Source organism: Opisthorchis viverrini (assembly GCF_000715545.1).
Source record: "Opisthorchis viverrini unplaced genomic scaffold opera_v5_44, whole genome shotgun sequence".
In the NCBI taxonomy this organism is placed as follows: domain Eukaryota; kingdom Metazoa; phylum Platyhelminthes; class Trematoda; order Opisthorchiida; family Opisthorchiidae; genus Opisthorchis; species Opisthorchis viverrini.
The window spans coordinates 837,448-852,337 of record NW_008751700.1 but is presented as its reverse complement, the minus strand read 5'-3'; the positions used below and the strand labels follow the sequence as shown (position 1 = coordinate 852,337).

The window sequence follows — 14,890 nt, the reverse complement described above, 5'->3', positions numbered from 1 at the left end:
ATATAAACACACGCAGGCAAGGAAGAAGTACCCACCCAACTGCGCACTGATGATGTCTCCTCGTATGATGACGAAACGTTTGCAAGCCAGTTGCCAAGCTCGGCGAACAGATCAACAGCCATCTGATCAACAACCAACTACGGAATAATAGGAGTGCTCTTGTTCTTCATTGTTCCCCTCCAACCAGTTTTCGTAGTGACAGACAACTTTGTCTGGCTTCTAATTTTCTCTTGTTAACGACATATATTGCATGGTATAATTACACGTTTCTTAGCTTCTATGAATAATTGTCTCAAAGTTTTGCATCTAAAAAGTCGCACTTTTTCAAGATCCATGGATGTGCTTCCATAATTCTTCATTGTTCAGATGAAGGAACCCTACCGCTGATTCACTTTAGAACATGTGTTGTCACAAGACGCATCACGAAGACACATTCGAACGTGCCAAAGTAAAGTTCGAGTACTCCGCAATAAACATTTGCCTTACGTTCACCTTAGATCTGTTGACTTGCTGTCGGTCATTTCTGCACACGTCCTTTCAAGTTTATTATCGACCGCAATTTAAAAAAACCTTTTGTCGCATCTCGACTGTGGTATAAAGCAATCCGAACCACTTGATCTACCCACTGATACTTTGGTACATAGAACTGGGTATTTGTGGTTCCTAACAATATGTCGCTGAGATTTTGCTCCAACAGTGACGTTTTTAATTCGAATACAAAAGGTTGTAATATAGAATGAACGGATGAAATAAGTTGTAGTTTGTCAAGGGGCCTTAGATATTTGATTCGACAGGTCTATTGCAAATTCCTAAACGCAGCTGTATTTCACTGTCTGTTGTTTGCTCCACCAAACGTGCACTGCGTGAAAGCGTGGGATCCTCATTCTAGTGTTTTGTCAGTTTTGGAACCTAAGATTGCTGAAAATGCGATGGAATTTACGTCATAAGGAGAATGTTTCACGCTGATTCATTGTGACTGGATGGAGATGAATGAAAGTCTGTTTCATCGATGGCCCCTTGATTTCAGTGCTAATATAAAACGCTAATGATTTTTACCGGTGCTGAGAGAGAGAGTGATAATTTGCTGCTTTCTTCTTTTCATGGAGTTTTCCGTGCGCAGTCAGTTGCCAGCATGGGCCAACGCATTGCCTATTATAGTCAGTATTTTTGATAACTCTCAAAATCTGGCACAGCAGAGCCTGAAATAGCGACCAGCACCAGACGTAACCGAATAGTTATTTCATTGGCTTGTCGAAGTGCAAATTGTTGCGCGTAAAAATAGCAAAGGTGATAGACCTACAGGGTGCTTCTGGGTCAAATCGGTGCCAATTACCTACCCCATTGTGCGTTGCGTTCCACGGATAGACTTGTCGCTTTTCGATCACAATGGCTAACATCCTGTTTTTAATGCCTTGCTACAGAGTATCACCTCAGACACATCTGGGTTAGTTTATAACCCAAAAATGCATTCCTATATTCATTACTGGAAAGGTTTTGTAAATATGCAACTACCTCCGTTTTCCTCTCTTTTTACGCAGAAGCATTCATAAATTGACCATGGTTTCAAGAATGAAGTTTGGATAGCGTACCAAGGGTATGTTTTCAGGAACGACTAAGGAGTGAAGGAGGGGTGAAACTTGAATCCAAATGGATATAATGTTCACATTTCAAAACTGAGGGAAAACTTAAATGTTACGTTCCTACAAGGCTGACGATCGAGAATGAATGAAAATGATCAACAGTTACAGGCGCATTTAGGATTAAATTTTTTCCCAAATGGTTCGAAACGTTACAGAGGGCTGGCAGTTAAGCAGAAGTTTTCTTATTGTGCGAAACAGCGTAGACACTAGTGAAAGTGGATCTAATTTTTGTCCATAATTTTTCCTATTTGCTCGAAGACAAATAGGGGATTGTACAAAGACCTGTAATATGAATGCAACTTTCTCAAGTATGCGGCTCCATACATATAGTTCTAATTAAAATCGGATCGACTGAACGATAGAGGGACTGGCAAGAACACCATAGAGAAGGCTTATATCCTCAATCCACTTTGTTGCTAGGACGGTGGTAAACTCTGAAGGATCACTTCCACACATTCAGGAGAGATACCTTTTTCAGCTCCGCTTACCAAGGTTTCAGCCTTGGGACATCTAATGAGTTATACGAATAACTGATAACTTAGTTGGGGTGCGTTTGCTAACCCCTGTAAAGCCCGCACTGAAACGCCGTAATGGTATAGCTGTCCAACAAGGGTAAAAGGAGGTACCCAATATTTTGTCGCTTGTCAACGTCTGCTGAGAATCTGGTGTTGGGAGAAAATCTTAGGAGCTTGCCCTTCGTATCAAATAGCCAGTTACTGTAAATACTCGTCATTCATCCTAAAGAACAATGTTACTTACATGATGATTGAATGTGGTTTTCAGACAGGGAAGAGCGGAAGGCATGCCAACATATTCACAAATATTGCTATGAAATATTTTTTCTAGACACTGGGGTTTCTCCCCAGTTACCGCTACGTAGTCTACTTTCCTTGGTCAGCAAACCTGAGGGTAAAAGTCGAACAGAAACATATCCGTGATGTTGGAGATCGTTGTCCAAAATCTTGATCCACCTGTGAGCGTTTACGTGAGAAGCAAGTGTGACATGTGTGCCCTTACCTCACCCGGAGAAAAAAACCAACGCTTTCGAAGAAAGCAGCTATAATGAAATGACTTTTGATGCCAAGCCAACTTCTGTGTTTGTTTTACGAGTTTTCAAAACCTTTCCTAACAATCCGTCGTTATGATCCTCAGTGACTCAAAAATGATCCATAGCGTATCCCACATTGCAGCTTTAACGAAATTGTGTCCTGCGGTTAAAGGTCAGGAACGACCATCACCTTAACTATCTAAAGGTGCATATTTACACTGCAACAGAATTGATGGCTATACACTGAGGCATACGCGTAGGCGATCAAAAGTAGATACCAGCTGTTCCGGACACTGATAGTCACCACAACATGTAGCCGTTGAGTGAACGCCTGTGCTGCTCAGCTTATCTGATAACACTCATGTGATCACGATCACTTCGGAGGAGTGGCGGTTTCGTTGAGTAAATGGGATTAAACTCCGATATCTATAGTAAGTGATGTTCAGACAACTGTTGAGCGAGCATGCCACGTTTATCTGGTAAGTAGGCAAAACGAATAGTTGAATAACACTCCCGGCTATTTTATATACGGTGAGTTTAATTTTGTTCAAGCCCCGGGGGAGAAAAAAACTATCTATGATTGCCAGCTTCCCAAACGGGATGTGCTGTCCCACCAGTTTACCCACACTTTATAAGGCTCCGTATATAGTGTTTTCCAACAAGGTATTTTTGGTGCTTAGTTTGGGGTTCCGTAAGCAATCTCGGATCCAGATATCACAAATTAGTTAAAAGATGGATCGGATTAAACCTGGTAATCTTTCGACTATTTAATGAGTTTCTTCTCCCGAGGAATAAAAACGATTAAGAAGGATCCCAAATGAATGTATCGCAAAACATGATTCGTTGTGCAGACAAGACTCAACCAAAAAACATACGAATTTCTGTAAAATAAGTACCTTAACCAATATTGAAGTGCACACAAGGTCAATTTGCCAAGGCCACTGTGGACAAGGTCTTCACGCCCTTTGATAAGGTTCTTGGTCCAGATAGTTTCCGCTATGAATTGAAAAATGACAAAAGTCGTTGGTCATTTGCACAGCTAACGCAGTCCTTTAGGTGCAAACACCTCAAAGCTACACAAAAATATCTATAAGTTTACCTTGGGGAGTATCGACAGACCGAGAAGTACATCGTTCCAATGTTATTTCCTGTTCCATCTATCAGCGGATTGCATAAATGTTGATGGCATCCCAGGTTTGTTGTTGTTTCCCAAATAACCTGAAGAAGAAGGTACTCAGCATGAAGGAAAAACCCGTTTCGTGGTACCGGAAAATAACAAAAGGTTCAAACTTTCGACCTACTTGAGTATAGTGACCAGTTCCCTTGATATTTGTGTCGGTTACCTTCGCAAACGTGTATAACTTGTGTTCTTCAAACCATAGCGTCACTGGGCTTGACAAAGATGGAGAATAAATGGAAAAATAAATTAGTCGAGAGCTGGCAGGCTAAAGGAAGGGAAATAATATGTCTGGGAAATATCCATTTGCACGAATCGCAAATGTGAATACAAAATTGAGGCAAAACAAAGCTTTTCTACGGAAATTTTGGACTACGATTATTTATTGTTGCTTGTGTGGGCTGCCTATCCAAGTTTCCTTGTAAGCGTTCTTGTTTCTCCCGAATTTTCATCTGCCTAGAACATTTTTCACCCGCACAACCGACGTGACATTCGGCTGTAGCTCTTCGTTCTGTTGTCATGCTGAGAACTGATGTCAAAAGGAACGCATTGTTGGTAATGTGTTGGAATATTGGTAGCTCGGGTGTATTGATTGGTAATTGATCAGGTGGCAGGTGATCTGTTCGCCGAGCTTGGCAACGCATTGTATTTCATTGGTGGTGTAAGAGGTGCTGGAAATTTACAATTGGGATTGTCTCATGAGGGCAAAGCAACTGATATTGAGTAGACCAGAAGCAATCTACTATCCCTATTGAGAATCACCAACAGTTCGCAGCCAACGACCACCAAACCTCAGACAGTTCCAAACACGCCGATAGTCTGAGCCGCAAACGAGCCGCTGATAACATACGTGAAAAACTAACACTTTTAGAACAAGTAGCATCTAATCAGGCATATTTCCAAGGTAATTATTTTCAGCAACCACCTAACCGACTACATCAGCGCATCAACGTTAGTTTGATGAAATAGTCAGCTGAAATAGTTTGCCCCAAAAATAAAGGTTTTTAGTGCAATTCCATCAAACATTAAACATTTAAATTAACTGTGAGTTTCCACACTTCTTGATTTCGCCCCTAAAAGATGGTAAAGATACTTTGGTGTACCGCTGCAAAAGACAAATTATCTAAAGCCAGCAAAATGGAGGCCTAGCAAGGCAAAATAAACGTGAGTACTCAGAGCTTATCAAGATCTCTCCAACAACTGCAGCCCAAAGGTTGGGTACGTGGTGTTTATAATGCACAAATGCATTCTCGTTGCGAATAAACTGCACTAGATTCTTATATGCAAATGGTTTCTACCTGCAATAGCCATGGCAGACTAGTCATTTCTGACTGCCGTACAAACGAAAACTAGCGTAGTTGCTGGCTTAACACAATTAAAGTTTGTCTACGCCAAAAAGCGATGGGACAGAGAAATTTTTAGAACACTGCAAACAGTGTCTGTCAGTTGATCGCAGCGAAAATGACGGCCGGTGTCATATGATTACAGATTTAGGCACCACACTCCAAAATGGATATAAACATTGCATTCGATGGGTCCACCGGCAGAAAGAGGGACCCGTCATGCTGCAGAGTAGTTTATTCTGAAACACAAACAAAGTGGTTATGAGCAATTGAATGAGAGGGTGAAACCCTTATTTCTATTGAGTTTAGAAAACAATTTTCCAACACATATTCTCGAACTTCTCTGCGCATGTTTTGAATACCTAACACAAATGTAAGGACCTATTGTTGAGGGGACCAAACATTTCCCACTCATTTACCAGTTAGCCAAAAAGACTAGGCCTCATGGTGTGAACAAAGATTACCCGCAGATGTACATAATAGTATGCACACTAGACCACAGAAAATCCATTCACCTTTCAAAGATTATACTACAAAATACTAGGTTTGGAATGCAAACCTGTGCTTCCGTCCGCTTTTCTCCAACCTTTGCCTGCTAGCCAAATGCACGAGGTTTGTACTAATTATTAATCAACACATTATATTTTTCAAACTCATTTACAGTGCGCTAACGACAAGAAGTGAAGCGTAATTCACTGTACACTGTAACTCATAGCATTCCGAATCATTTGACTTACTTAACAGAAACATGGCTTGAGGCTGCCAGATTTTCGCCATCCTCTGCGTCGTCATCGTGTTTGAACACACATCTTTCCGCCCAATTTCTAGCGTCTCTGGCCAGCCGCTCGTCAAAAACCTGTCCAGGATTAAAAAAGTGCTGGTTAATAATGAACAGAATATACTTTTGAAATGAGCGAAAATAACCCAAAATCGTATAAATGGTCTATTGGTTCCGCGAAACGTATTTTCCCACCATCTGAAGCGTGCTTCGGTTTATCGCGTAAGACCATTTTAGTTGAAATAATGAAGGCTGAAATTCCTATCTGTCTATGGGCAGTATGTGTGTATGCGCATGCAAATCGATATCTCCAAAAGCACACTAATAAAAATTTACATGGTTACCTCACAACAATCTGACGCTGCCCCCGGGGAGATAATTGTAATGCCTAAATAATGTTACACTCAATTTTATTATAATAAGCTGACCATAATGAACCGTTCATGGCATGTTCAAGCTGGGATTATGTTCCTTTGAAAGGAATCCAAGCGGAAGTGCGATTCTTCAAATAAATAGCGACGATACTTTGTGTCCACATCGAGTTCAGTGAGGCTGGTCGCAAAGATGTCCCAGAACAGTCACAATCTCCTCTACAATGAATCATTCGCCAAACATCATCCGTTCATTATCTCCAGAATCTTGCTAAAAGCTTATCTATATATTACGTGTACTCTATGTCTAGGGTTGCACAGAAAGCTTCGCATTCATGCATTTAAGCCCCCACTTTGATGAGTGCTCTCCATCCATCTATACCACACGGAAATTGGGTAAAGCTAAGGGAACCCACTAGAATTGGCTGACGTGTTACTATTTTGCTCTAGTGTTCCAAACGACGGTATACGATCACCTTTGGGGTCATTTTTGAAACCTTGAGCGGTTCAGTCAAATAGTCTTTGATCCTTCGTTAAAGTTTAAAAATATCCTGATACCTTGTCGTTCATCGTGCATACTAGCCTACTTGAAATCTTCAGTATATTGATTTTATGAGGATATCAATTTGCATAAACGCATATGGTCACATGCTGGAAGCTCGTCATATCGGTATTCAGTTGTCACTCTCATGTGGATTGAACGATTCGTTGAACTGGGTGAAAGCAACCCATGTCTCCTTATCTACATAGCGCTTTTTGGTAGGATGCCTACAGGCACCTTGGAGCCGTTTGAAGGGAGAGCCAGCCTATACTCTGTCCTTGAGGATCATGGAATTCGTCTGTCAGGCTCAATATTACTAGTGGCTTAATTCCGCTCTATAATGTTCTGACTCCCTGTCCTACAATAATGTCTTGAAAAAGAAACACTAAAGCTGACGTTCGGTTTTAGAAAGCATGCTATGACTCGGATTGCAAAATTTGGCCAAAGCACTTGGTGTTCTGCAAGGACCGTAGTCCAAAAGTATGCGTTTACTGGAAATACAGGATTACGTTAAGCCTTCGGAGATGCAATCAGGTGAATTACAGAAACTGATATTCACAAAAGAGACTGATACGGCCAATGAAGCCGAATTTGACCAAATACTTGGGCAAGAACAGTCGATTATGGAAATGATATATCTAATCGGTGAATTCAACTCTCCAGAATCAGTGTGACGCACAAAACTTTTACGTCAACAAAGGAAGACCTTTTACCAATATTTTTCTCATTTTTCCACAGGTAAAATGGGCAACACCCGAGAATATTCAAAATATCTCTAAAATAGTTTTTTCAGTTATTCGGTTTGCATTGTTTTTTTTAATTTAACGCCAGAACTTCGGAAACACATACTGTCTGCTTTTATCTGGCTCGACAAGTAAACGTTTGCCACTTTAGGGTGATAGCGTGGCTTGTGTTTAATAAAACAAATGATCGGAACGCGGGTTAGCCTTGTTCTACCAGCGCTACAAAACCCCATATGTACTCCTAGCTCAGTCACTTGGTAAAATCCGTGGTCTGGCTTGTAAGACATCTAAGTATCCTTTAGTAGTCGACGATGACAATATGAGATGATAAACAAATGGCTTTCCTTCTATTGAAAAGATGCCAGCTTGTTGATTATCCGTTTGGGTGTTTTAGTATCACCAGAGATAATCAAATCAATGGAATTTCCACCTGTTGTTTATTGAAAGGAACTTGGGTAGTTCATGTGCGTCGATACAATTAAACTTGAAATATACTGTGGAGACACGCAGTGGAGACTTTATCTTCAAATGACTTGCAAAGTTTAATTTTTTTGTGCTTGACCAGGTTTATTCATAGACTGATAAACCCAACTTGGGATCGGTTACCAAGGTGGCTTTTTGGGCTCCTACACTTCAACTAGTAGGATTCCCACGGATAAATATGACAGAAAGCGAATGTTTTCAAGTAAGGGATAAATTTGTTTACCACTAATATAGTCAAGCTCTGTGTGAATGATGCATACACTGCACAGATAGGCTACCATAAAAAGCATAAACTTATTTAAGCCTAAAGTCTAAATCATTTTATTCATTTTTAGCATACAGAAATGATTTTGTTACGACATGACGATGAGGGTCAGACACGCTCACAGGTAATATGTACCGGTGGTACAAACACAATATATAGTTGTGGTATTGTCAAAAAGGAATGAAGAAATCTTTAAATAACGAAGTGGCACATTTTCTGTTTTTCCCCCAGATACTGTTAGCAGGATTTCCGTACAAATCGGTGGACCAAAGTTTCTTCCTTGTTTGGAAAAGAACGACCGCCATTACTTGCTAGACTTTCATGTATCCGTTTGATCTATGAGAGCTTTCATGAATATTCAATTCCAATTTTTCTGACGTCCTCGCAGAAAATCTATCTTTTACCCAACAGTCTATGTGAATGTACGAATGATACCATTGTAGTTCACTTATGTGACCAGAACATAACTAATGAGAAGGATCGAAAAATATTTGGCACACTTACCAAATCGGGTAAATATTTTGCTCTGGGCTGGTTTGGGACGGAGCCTTCAACCAAATTTCTCCGGTACAGGTTATGATACTGCTGAAACTGCTGCTGAGAGAAAAATTGTCCGCCAAGGCTAGATGTGATGCAGAACAGTAAGATATGAAAATTAGCCATAGCGAAAATGCAAAGCATATCTTTTGAGATCATGTTCCAAGGCGACAAATGTAAATCACCAGGTTTTTATGCTTTCTGCCATCCACGTAGTACATGGTGTCTAGTGACCTTCTTTAGCTAATTCATAAATTAAATCCAGTTATGCATTGGGAGCGCCGTTGTCAATAACAACTGTTTTTGCCCCGGTAATTTGCGTTCACAAATTGTCAGTGTTTTGTACCTACAATTAAAAGAACATGCATTTTCTCGTCCCTTGCTTGCAAAAAACAAGTTGCTTTTTACCCTGGGGTAACCTATAGACGTGGTAGAGCCAAACGATTACAAGCTGCAGTGAAATAACTGTTTCTGCAACTGCTTTGAAGGCTATATAATCCTTGGTATTCAATTCTGACGGAAGTTCATATGAACAGTAATTTCTTTCAGCTGCAACAACCTGAGCACCCAAGAACCTTCGATTTGGTCGTTTCACTTTCATTAGCCAAATTATCCTCAATGGCTTTTTCTGGAGCTAAGGCAACATTTTGTAATAACCAGACTTCTTACTTTTTACGATAATTTAGGATAAATTTTCCATGTTGGCCTAACGAAATTCTAAAATAGCCCGGCAGCATCAAAAATAAGACTCCAGCAAATGTGTACTCCTTAGAGTATGTTAAATCCATATCGATCAGCATTGATGGTACGATAGAGAAAATTGCAGTGTCTAGTTAGGCACCTAAAGACCTTTAAGAAAGTACTGTTTAAATATCGGGAAGCTTCTATATATAAATATATGGGTCTTGCCAGGACGAGACACGCTTGAGGCTGATGTTATCCCTCACGGCAGATATTCAAATGACATAGAAGAGGAACTTATCGTGACATTTTTAGGTGGTACCACCAGCCCTGTTAATTTCTAAATATTAACTAATGTTCGACAATGAATTTACGCGACCCGATATAATACGACTGTGCTGCTTATTCGTTATTCGAGGGAACCAGCCACAGGCTCTTTATCTGTTGACACGTTATATTGTGGGCTATCAAGTGCACGCCTTTTCTATTTGCCCCACTCCTTTTCAACTTACGGCATCAACAATCTCACAATATACCACTATTGCTGAGTTCAACTTGGATCTGTGGTACAAAAGCCTTTTAAGACATTATTCTGTTTTCGTTCTGTCGACGCCGTTGTTTTCACTGTCTATGATGGCAAAAATTACGATGGTAATTAGGATAAGATCAAAGGGGAAGGTGACTTATGATAGAAGGGTAGTTTCTGCTTTCAGTTGGCATGTTTATGGTGCCTGCGCCTAATCTAGATAATTGCTGCCCTATGTTCCCACCGCCTAGCTGCCAAGTGCTTTTCGAACTCCAATCCATTCTGGAAGGATCTCGAATGGATATCGAATGTAAAGTAGGAGTGTCATTTTGTACTTATAAACGAAAGTACTGAAATAAAGGAACTGCCAAAATAACACAGGAACGAAAATTTCTGTATGAGGGGGCTGCCTGTCAAACTTAAGATGTTCTATAAAACGAGGCTGTGTTGAATTTGATGATCAGATAGAACGGAAAAGCTACGGAACGTGTGGAAAGGCAAACACTTTACACTGTGTCAGATGATGTTCACTTGCTGAGAACTGCATACGTCTTTTCGATTGAGTGACTATCAATCAGCTTTCGGTCGCAAAAGGAAGGAAAAATGATGAAGGACCCTTTAGTCGTTCAAATGTTTGGCATGCTTTTAGTATCATAAGGGTGGAAGAGGAATCAGGGACTTTCATACAAACTTAGGGAGTTTCATTTGACCAAATATTTGAACCAGATACTTTCATGTTGGCCTCTAAAACATTAGAAACCCGGGCCCAAAGAGTGAAATTGCTTTTAAAACCATGTTTGACACAAGTGAATTAATGATATTAAGTGGGATATTTTGATGTTGCGACTTGTGGCAAGTCGTATGGGAAGAGGAATAAAGTCGTCCACGCCCCTGTAGAAACCATCCCAAAGGAGCGGACAGGGTCTCACTAGTGAGCTGATATTTCCTTGGGATCCTGTAGCATTTACATACACTTAAATTCTAGAAGTACTGTTTTATCATGTTATCCATATTACGCGACGATTCAAAACATCTTGCCAACCTCGCCAAGCCCAATTGCTTATGCAAGCATAAATTACTACTTGGACGTCAAAAACAATTTCTGCAGGGAGTGATGGCTCTACTGGGTGTCGCTGAGCCACCAATTTGCAAGAAGATTAACTTCTATATCCATCATTGAGAAGTTGAAGCTTGGAATCTCGGAGTTTCAGGTTAATCACAATGTATTGCTGTCCGATATCTGTTGGTTCTCTTCTTTTGTTCTAACTGTGTACAAATGATCCCTCGCTTTGTTGTTCCCGTTGTCTGTCTGTAACACCCTCCTTGTTGCGTCCTGAACATAAACCGCTCTTTGACCTTGTCATCGTACGTCTTGTCATATTGCGGCGAGCTTGCTCTGAGTTGGTATGAAATTTGGGATCCCGTTTGGAATTAGCTCTTCCTAAACCGGTGTGTAGAAGCCAGTGAGATTTGAGGTTTGTGCAATTTTATTGTTTTAATAATGTATTCATAATATCGTATTTGTTATGCAAGAGTTTCCCCTTTATTTCTCAAGAGTATAGATTCGGTGGACATATTGTGAAATAATGGGCGAACAACTTCCATTTGACTGTTGTTGAGTTATANTCCTTGTTGCGTCCTGAACATAAACCGCTCTTTGACCTTGTCATCGTACGTCTTGTCATATTGGGGCGAGCTTGCTCTGAGTTGGTATGAAATTTGGGATCCCGTTTGGAATTAGCTCTTCCTAAACCGGTGTGTAGAAGCCAGTGAGATTTGAGGTTTGTGCAATTTTATTGTTTTAATAATGTATTCATAATATCGTATTTGTTATGCAAGAGTTTCCCCTTTATTTCTCAAGAGTATAGATTCGGTGGACATATTGTGAAATAATGGGCGAACAACTTCCATTTGACTGTTGTTGAGTTATATGTCTTTTTAGGAGGTGACATTAGTATGGAATGCATAAATTCTGAAACGTGACCCAATGGGTTTTCCCAAGTGGCCTCTATTGGCTGACTAACTGATGAATAGTTAGAGCCTTCTACGCTCACCAACTGCTGCAGTTAATGTCAGTCAGGATACCAGTTGATTGCTGCATAAATGAACTGATATAATTTGAAAATTTATGCTCACGGGGCCCCAGCATCTTTGTTACCCAGATGCTGCACAGTTTGTCTTTGTTTTGGGTTAATTAAAATTACCAGCAACAGTCGGTCTATGGTAGTCGGGGGTTTTTTCAACCTACACTGAATTTCTGAGATACGTGAATAGGCATTGTTTCCAAATTATGCCATCGCTAATTAAAATAACTTGCATGATGTCTGGTTTGGAATCATTGGTTCCTCTCGAAACGGTCATGTATGGAATTGCAACCTTATGAGCACCAGATAAAAAGAAAATTTACTCATTTAGACGCAACAAAGGAGATGAAATTTCAGGCTTTTTTAACGGCCTGAAAGGTCACTCAACAGGGTACAGATGACGTCCACTCGAATGGTAGCAAAATGCCTGTAAGTCCACTGCCAAGCTTGTTGAACAGGTTAACAGCCACCAAATCAACCACTTGTAGATACTTATGCTATTAAAACATTTTAACGCCAGGTAGCGGCGCCGAGAATTTCGGAGGATATCGATGACACAAGAGTATAGCAACAAAATCAGTTTTGAAAAGTGATATTATGCTACCGATGACGATGATTAGAAAAAATTGTTTATACATGTCATATTCTATCATAAATAAAGGCTAATAAACCTGCCGATTTCAGGACAGTTGCCCTGCAGTTATTATGATGCGTAACGGATGCATGCTTTAGTTATTTCAAAGACGTACTACACTACTCATAAGGGCGCTGAAAATACTTCGACATCCCATGACCGGTTTTGCCACCCTTGATGCTCGTCAGATAAGCACAGTCCTACTCGGGTTTCTGTCAACCTTACCTTACTTGAACTCCAATTAGACAGATTTCTACGTTATTTCACTTTTTTCCAAAGTCTTCTGACTCTGCATTTCAGTCTGGAATGCAGAAGGATTAAAATTAGGAAGATACGCTGGATGTGACGGAGAATTTTATACAGCTCGGTAGTCACTGTGGTTCTCACGGAAGCGTGGCCAATGAAGTCACTGCATGAATCGTAAAAACTCTAATCACTTTTGTTAATCTGCACCAACTGTGGCGTCGGAAAGGCATACCACCAGGTACCAATGTTCGCGCTTACAGTGAGAACTGTGTTGATTTATGGCCGGGAGACATGTTCTGTGCGGACAGATGGCCCATGCATCAGACTGGTACCGGATGGTGGCAACGGATTCGTAACCACGAACTCTGAAAACTGGTATTCGGTTGTGCAGCAAGAATTTCAGCAGCAAAAACACCCAGCAACATCAACCGCAGTGGCTAGGCCATGTGCTACGCCTGCCGAAACACTGTCTACCGATATAAGTTTTCTTCTCCATACTCCTTCAGGATTGTACAAACTACCACTTGGGCAATGCATGAATTGACAGAGGGTTGTGAATGAGATTATGATGAGGTTAGTTGTTTGTACTGTCCACCATACAGGATTGGATAAGCGCTTGCCCGGAAACACTGCAAGAAATGGTGACCAATCAAAATTAGTAGTGCCCGTGCTGTCAATTTCTTTCCGGGTTGTATGGGCACCTAAGATTACTTGAGAACACTGGTATAGGCGATCTCCAGGTGAATGGACATCTTCAGTGCTTTGATTTGCGCCTATATGTAGCTGATTTTGAGGTGTTTTTCAGTGGGATGTCAAGATGGTCGTTTGACTGCAGAACATATTTTAGTAATTTAATCTCCTCAGCGAGATTGTCTGGAGTCTAAACAATTCTTACTCTATGGAACACAATCCAAAGAAAAGCACTTTTATGCTACACTGGACTGCAAAGTGTCTAGATTATCGGCTGACGTTGCGAGGCGTAGTACCATCGGTAATCTACCTTAAAGTCACAAATAAAAGAAACGTTTTGGTAGAATGTGCTAAGAAGTGAGATCAGTTTTCCAGTCTGTTCTCTGCCTCTTGCCATGAGAAAAATCTGGTCTGGATAGATCCACAAAACTCCTACCCAAACTGAGTGGAAAAAAGCTATTTGCGCGGGAACACTCCAAGTTTCGGTGGGATACTGTGCTTCCTCCTGGAAAATTACCAAGGCGGTGTTATATGGAACATTTCCGCAACCGGATCATCAGCATGGGAATGGACAGCCAGGCGGAAAGATTACTACTGGGCGATACGACCGCAAAGTTGCACGAGCTTTGATTACGGACTGGCTTAAATTTGGAAACTGTAGGCTAGAACTGGGATAAACTTATTTGAACAGTTCACCATCGTTTCCTTAGTGGTTTAGAGTGTAAATGTTGATGACCTGCCAGTTCGATTCCGCTCAAGCTACAGAGATCCACTTGGCTGTACTCGACGAAGTAAAGTCGTTCGAAACTGATGCACTCGCCTTGAACAATGTGATGCTTTTTACCCTGAAGGCTGTCATTATTTGTTCGGCCCCATCGTTGATTAAGCGCAGCCAGTGTGGTATGTCAACCTTGTTTTGAGAAGTTCCTTGAGGTCCACTTGTAGGAGAGTGACACGGTTCAGAAATGTTCACTTCTAAGTTGCAGTAGCCCAATGGCAAAATATTGAACTATGTGTTGGTGACGGCAACTTTCAGTGTCACACTCATCGGGAACAGACACCGGTCGCTTAGGCCCACCGACTTATTCCTTTCCAGGTTTGTT

General features: G+C 40.9%; 2 protein-coding genes across 2 annotated transcripts in view; both read right to left on the bottom strand.

The window, feature by feature from the left end:
- T265_13184 (hypothetical protein) overlaps positions 1-4,080 on the bottom strand; it is a gene marked incomplete at both ends in the record, with an annotated part of 8,579 nt that extends 4,499 nt beyond the window's left edge. The window contains 3 exons of the mRNA XM_009167650.1: positions 36-137; positions 3,808-3,906; positions 3,990-4,080. Of these exons, the coding sequence (XP_009165914.1) occupies positions 36-137; positions 3,808-3,906; positions 3,990-4,079 (291 nt within the window). The remainder of the gene's footprint in view (positions 1-35; positions 138-3,807; positions 3,907-3,989) is intronic.
- A 1,867-nt stretch (positions 4,081-5,947) lies between these two features.
- T265_13183 (hypothetical protein) lies at positions 5,948-9,085 on the bottom strand (the record flags this gene model as incomplete). Its single annotated transcript, XM_009167649.1, has 2 exons — positions 5,948-6,064; positions 8,894-9,085. Coding segments are annotated over 2 exons (309 nt in total), but the record flags the coding sequence as incomplete, so codon positions are not given.
- Positions 9,086-14,890: the final 5,805 nt, after the last annotated feature.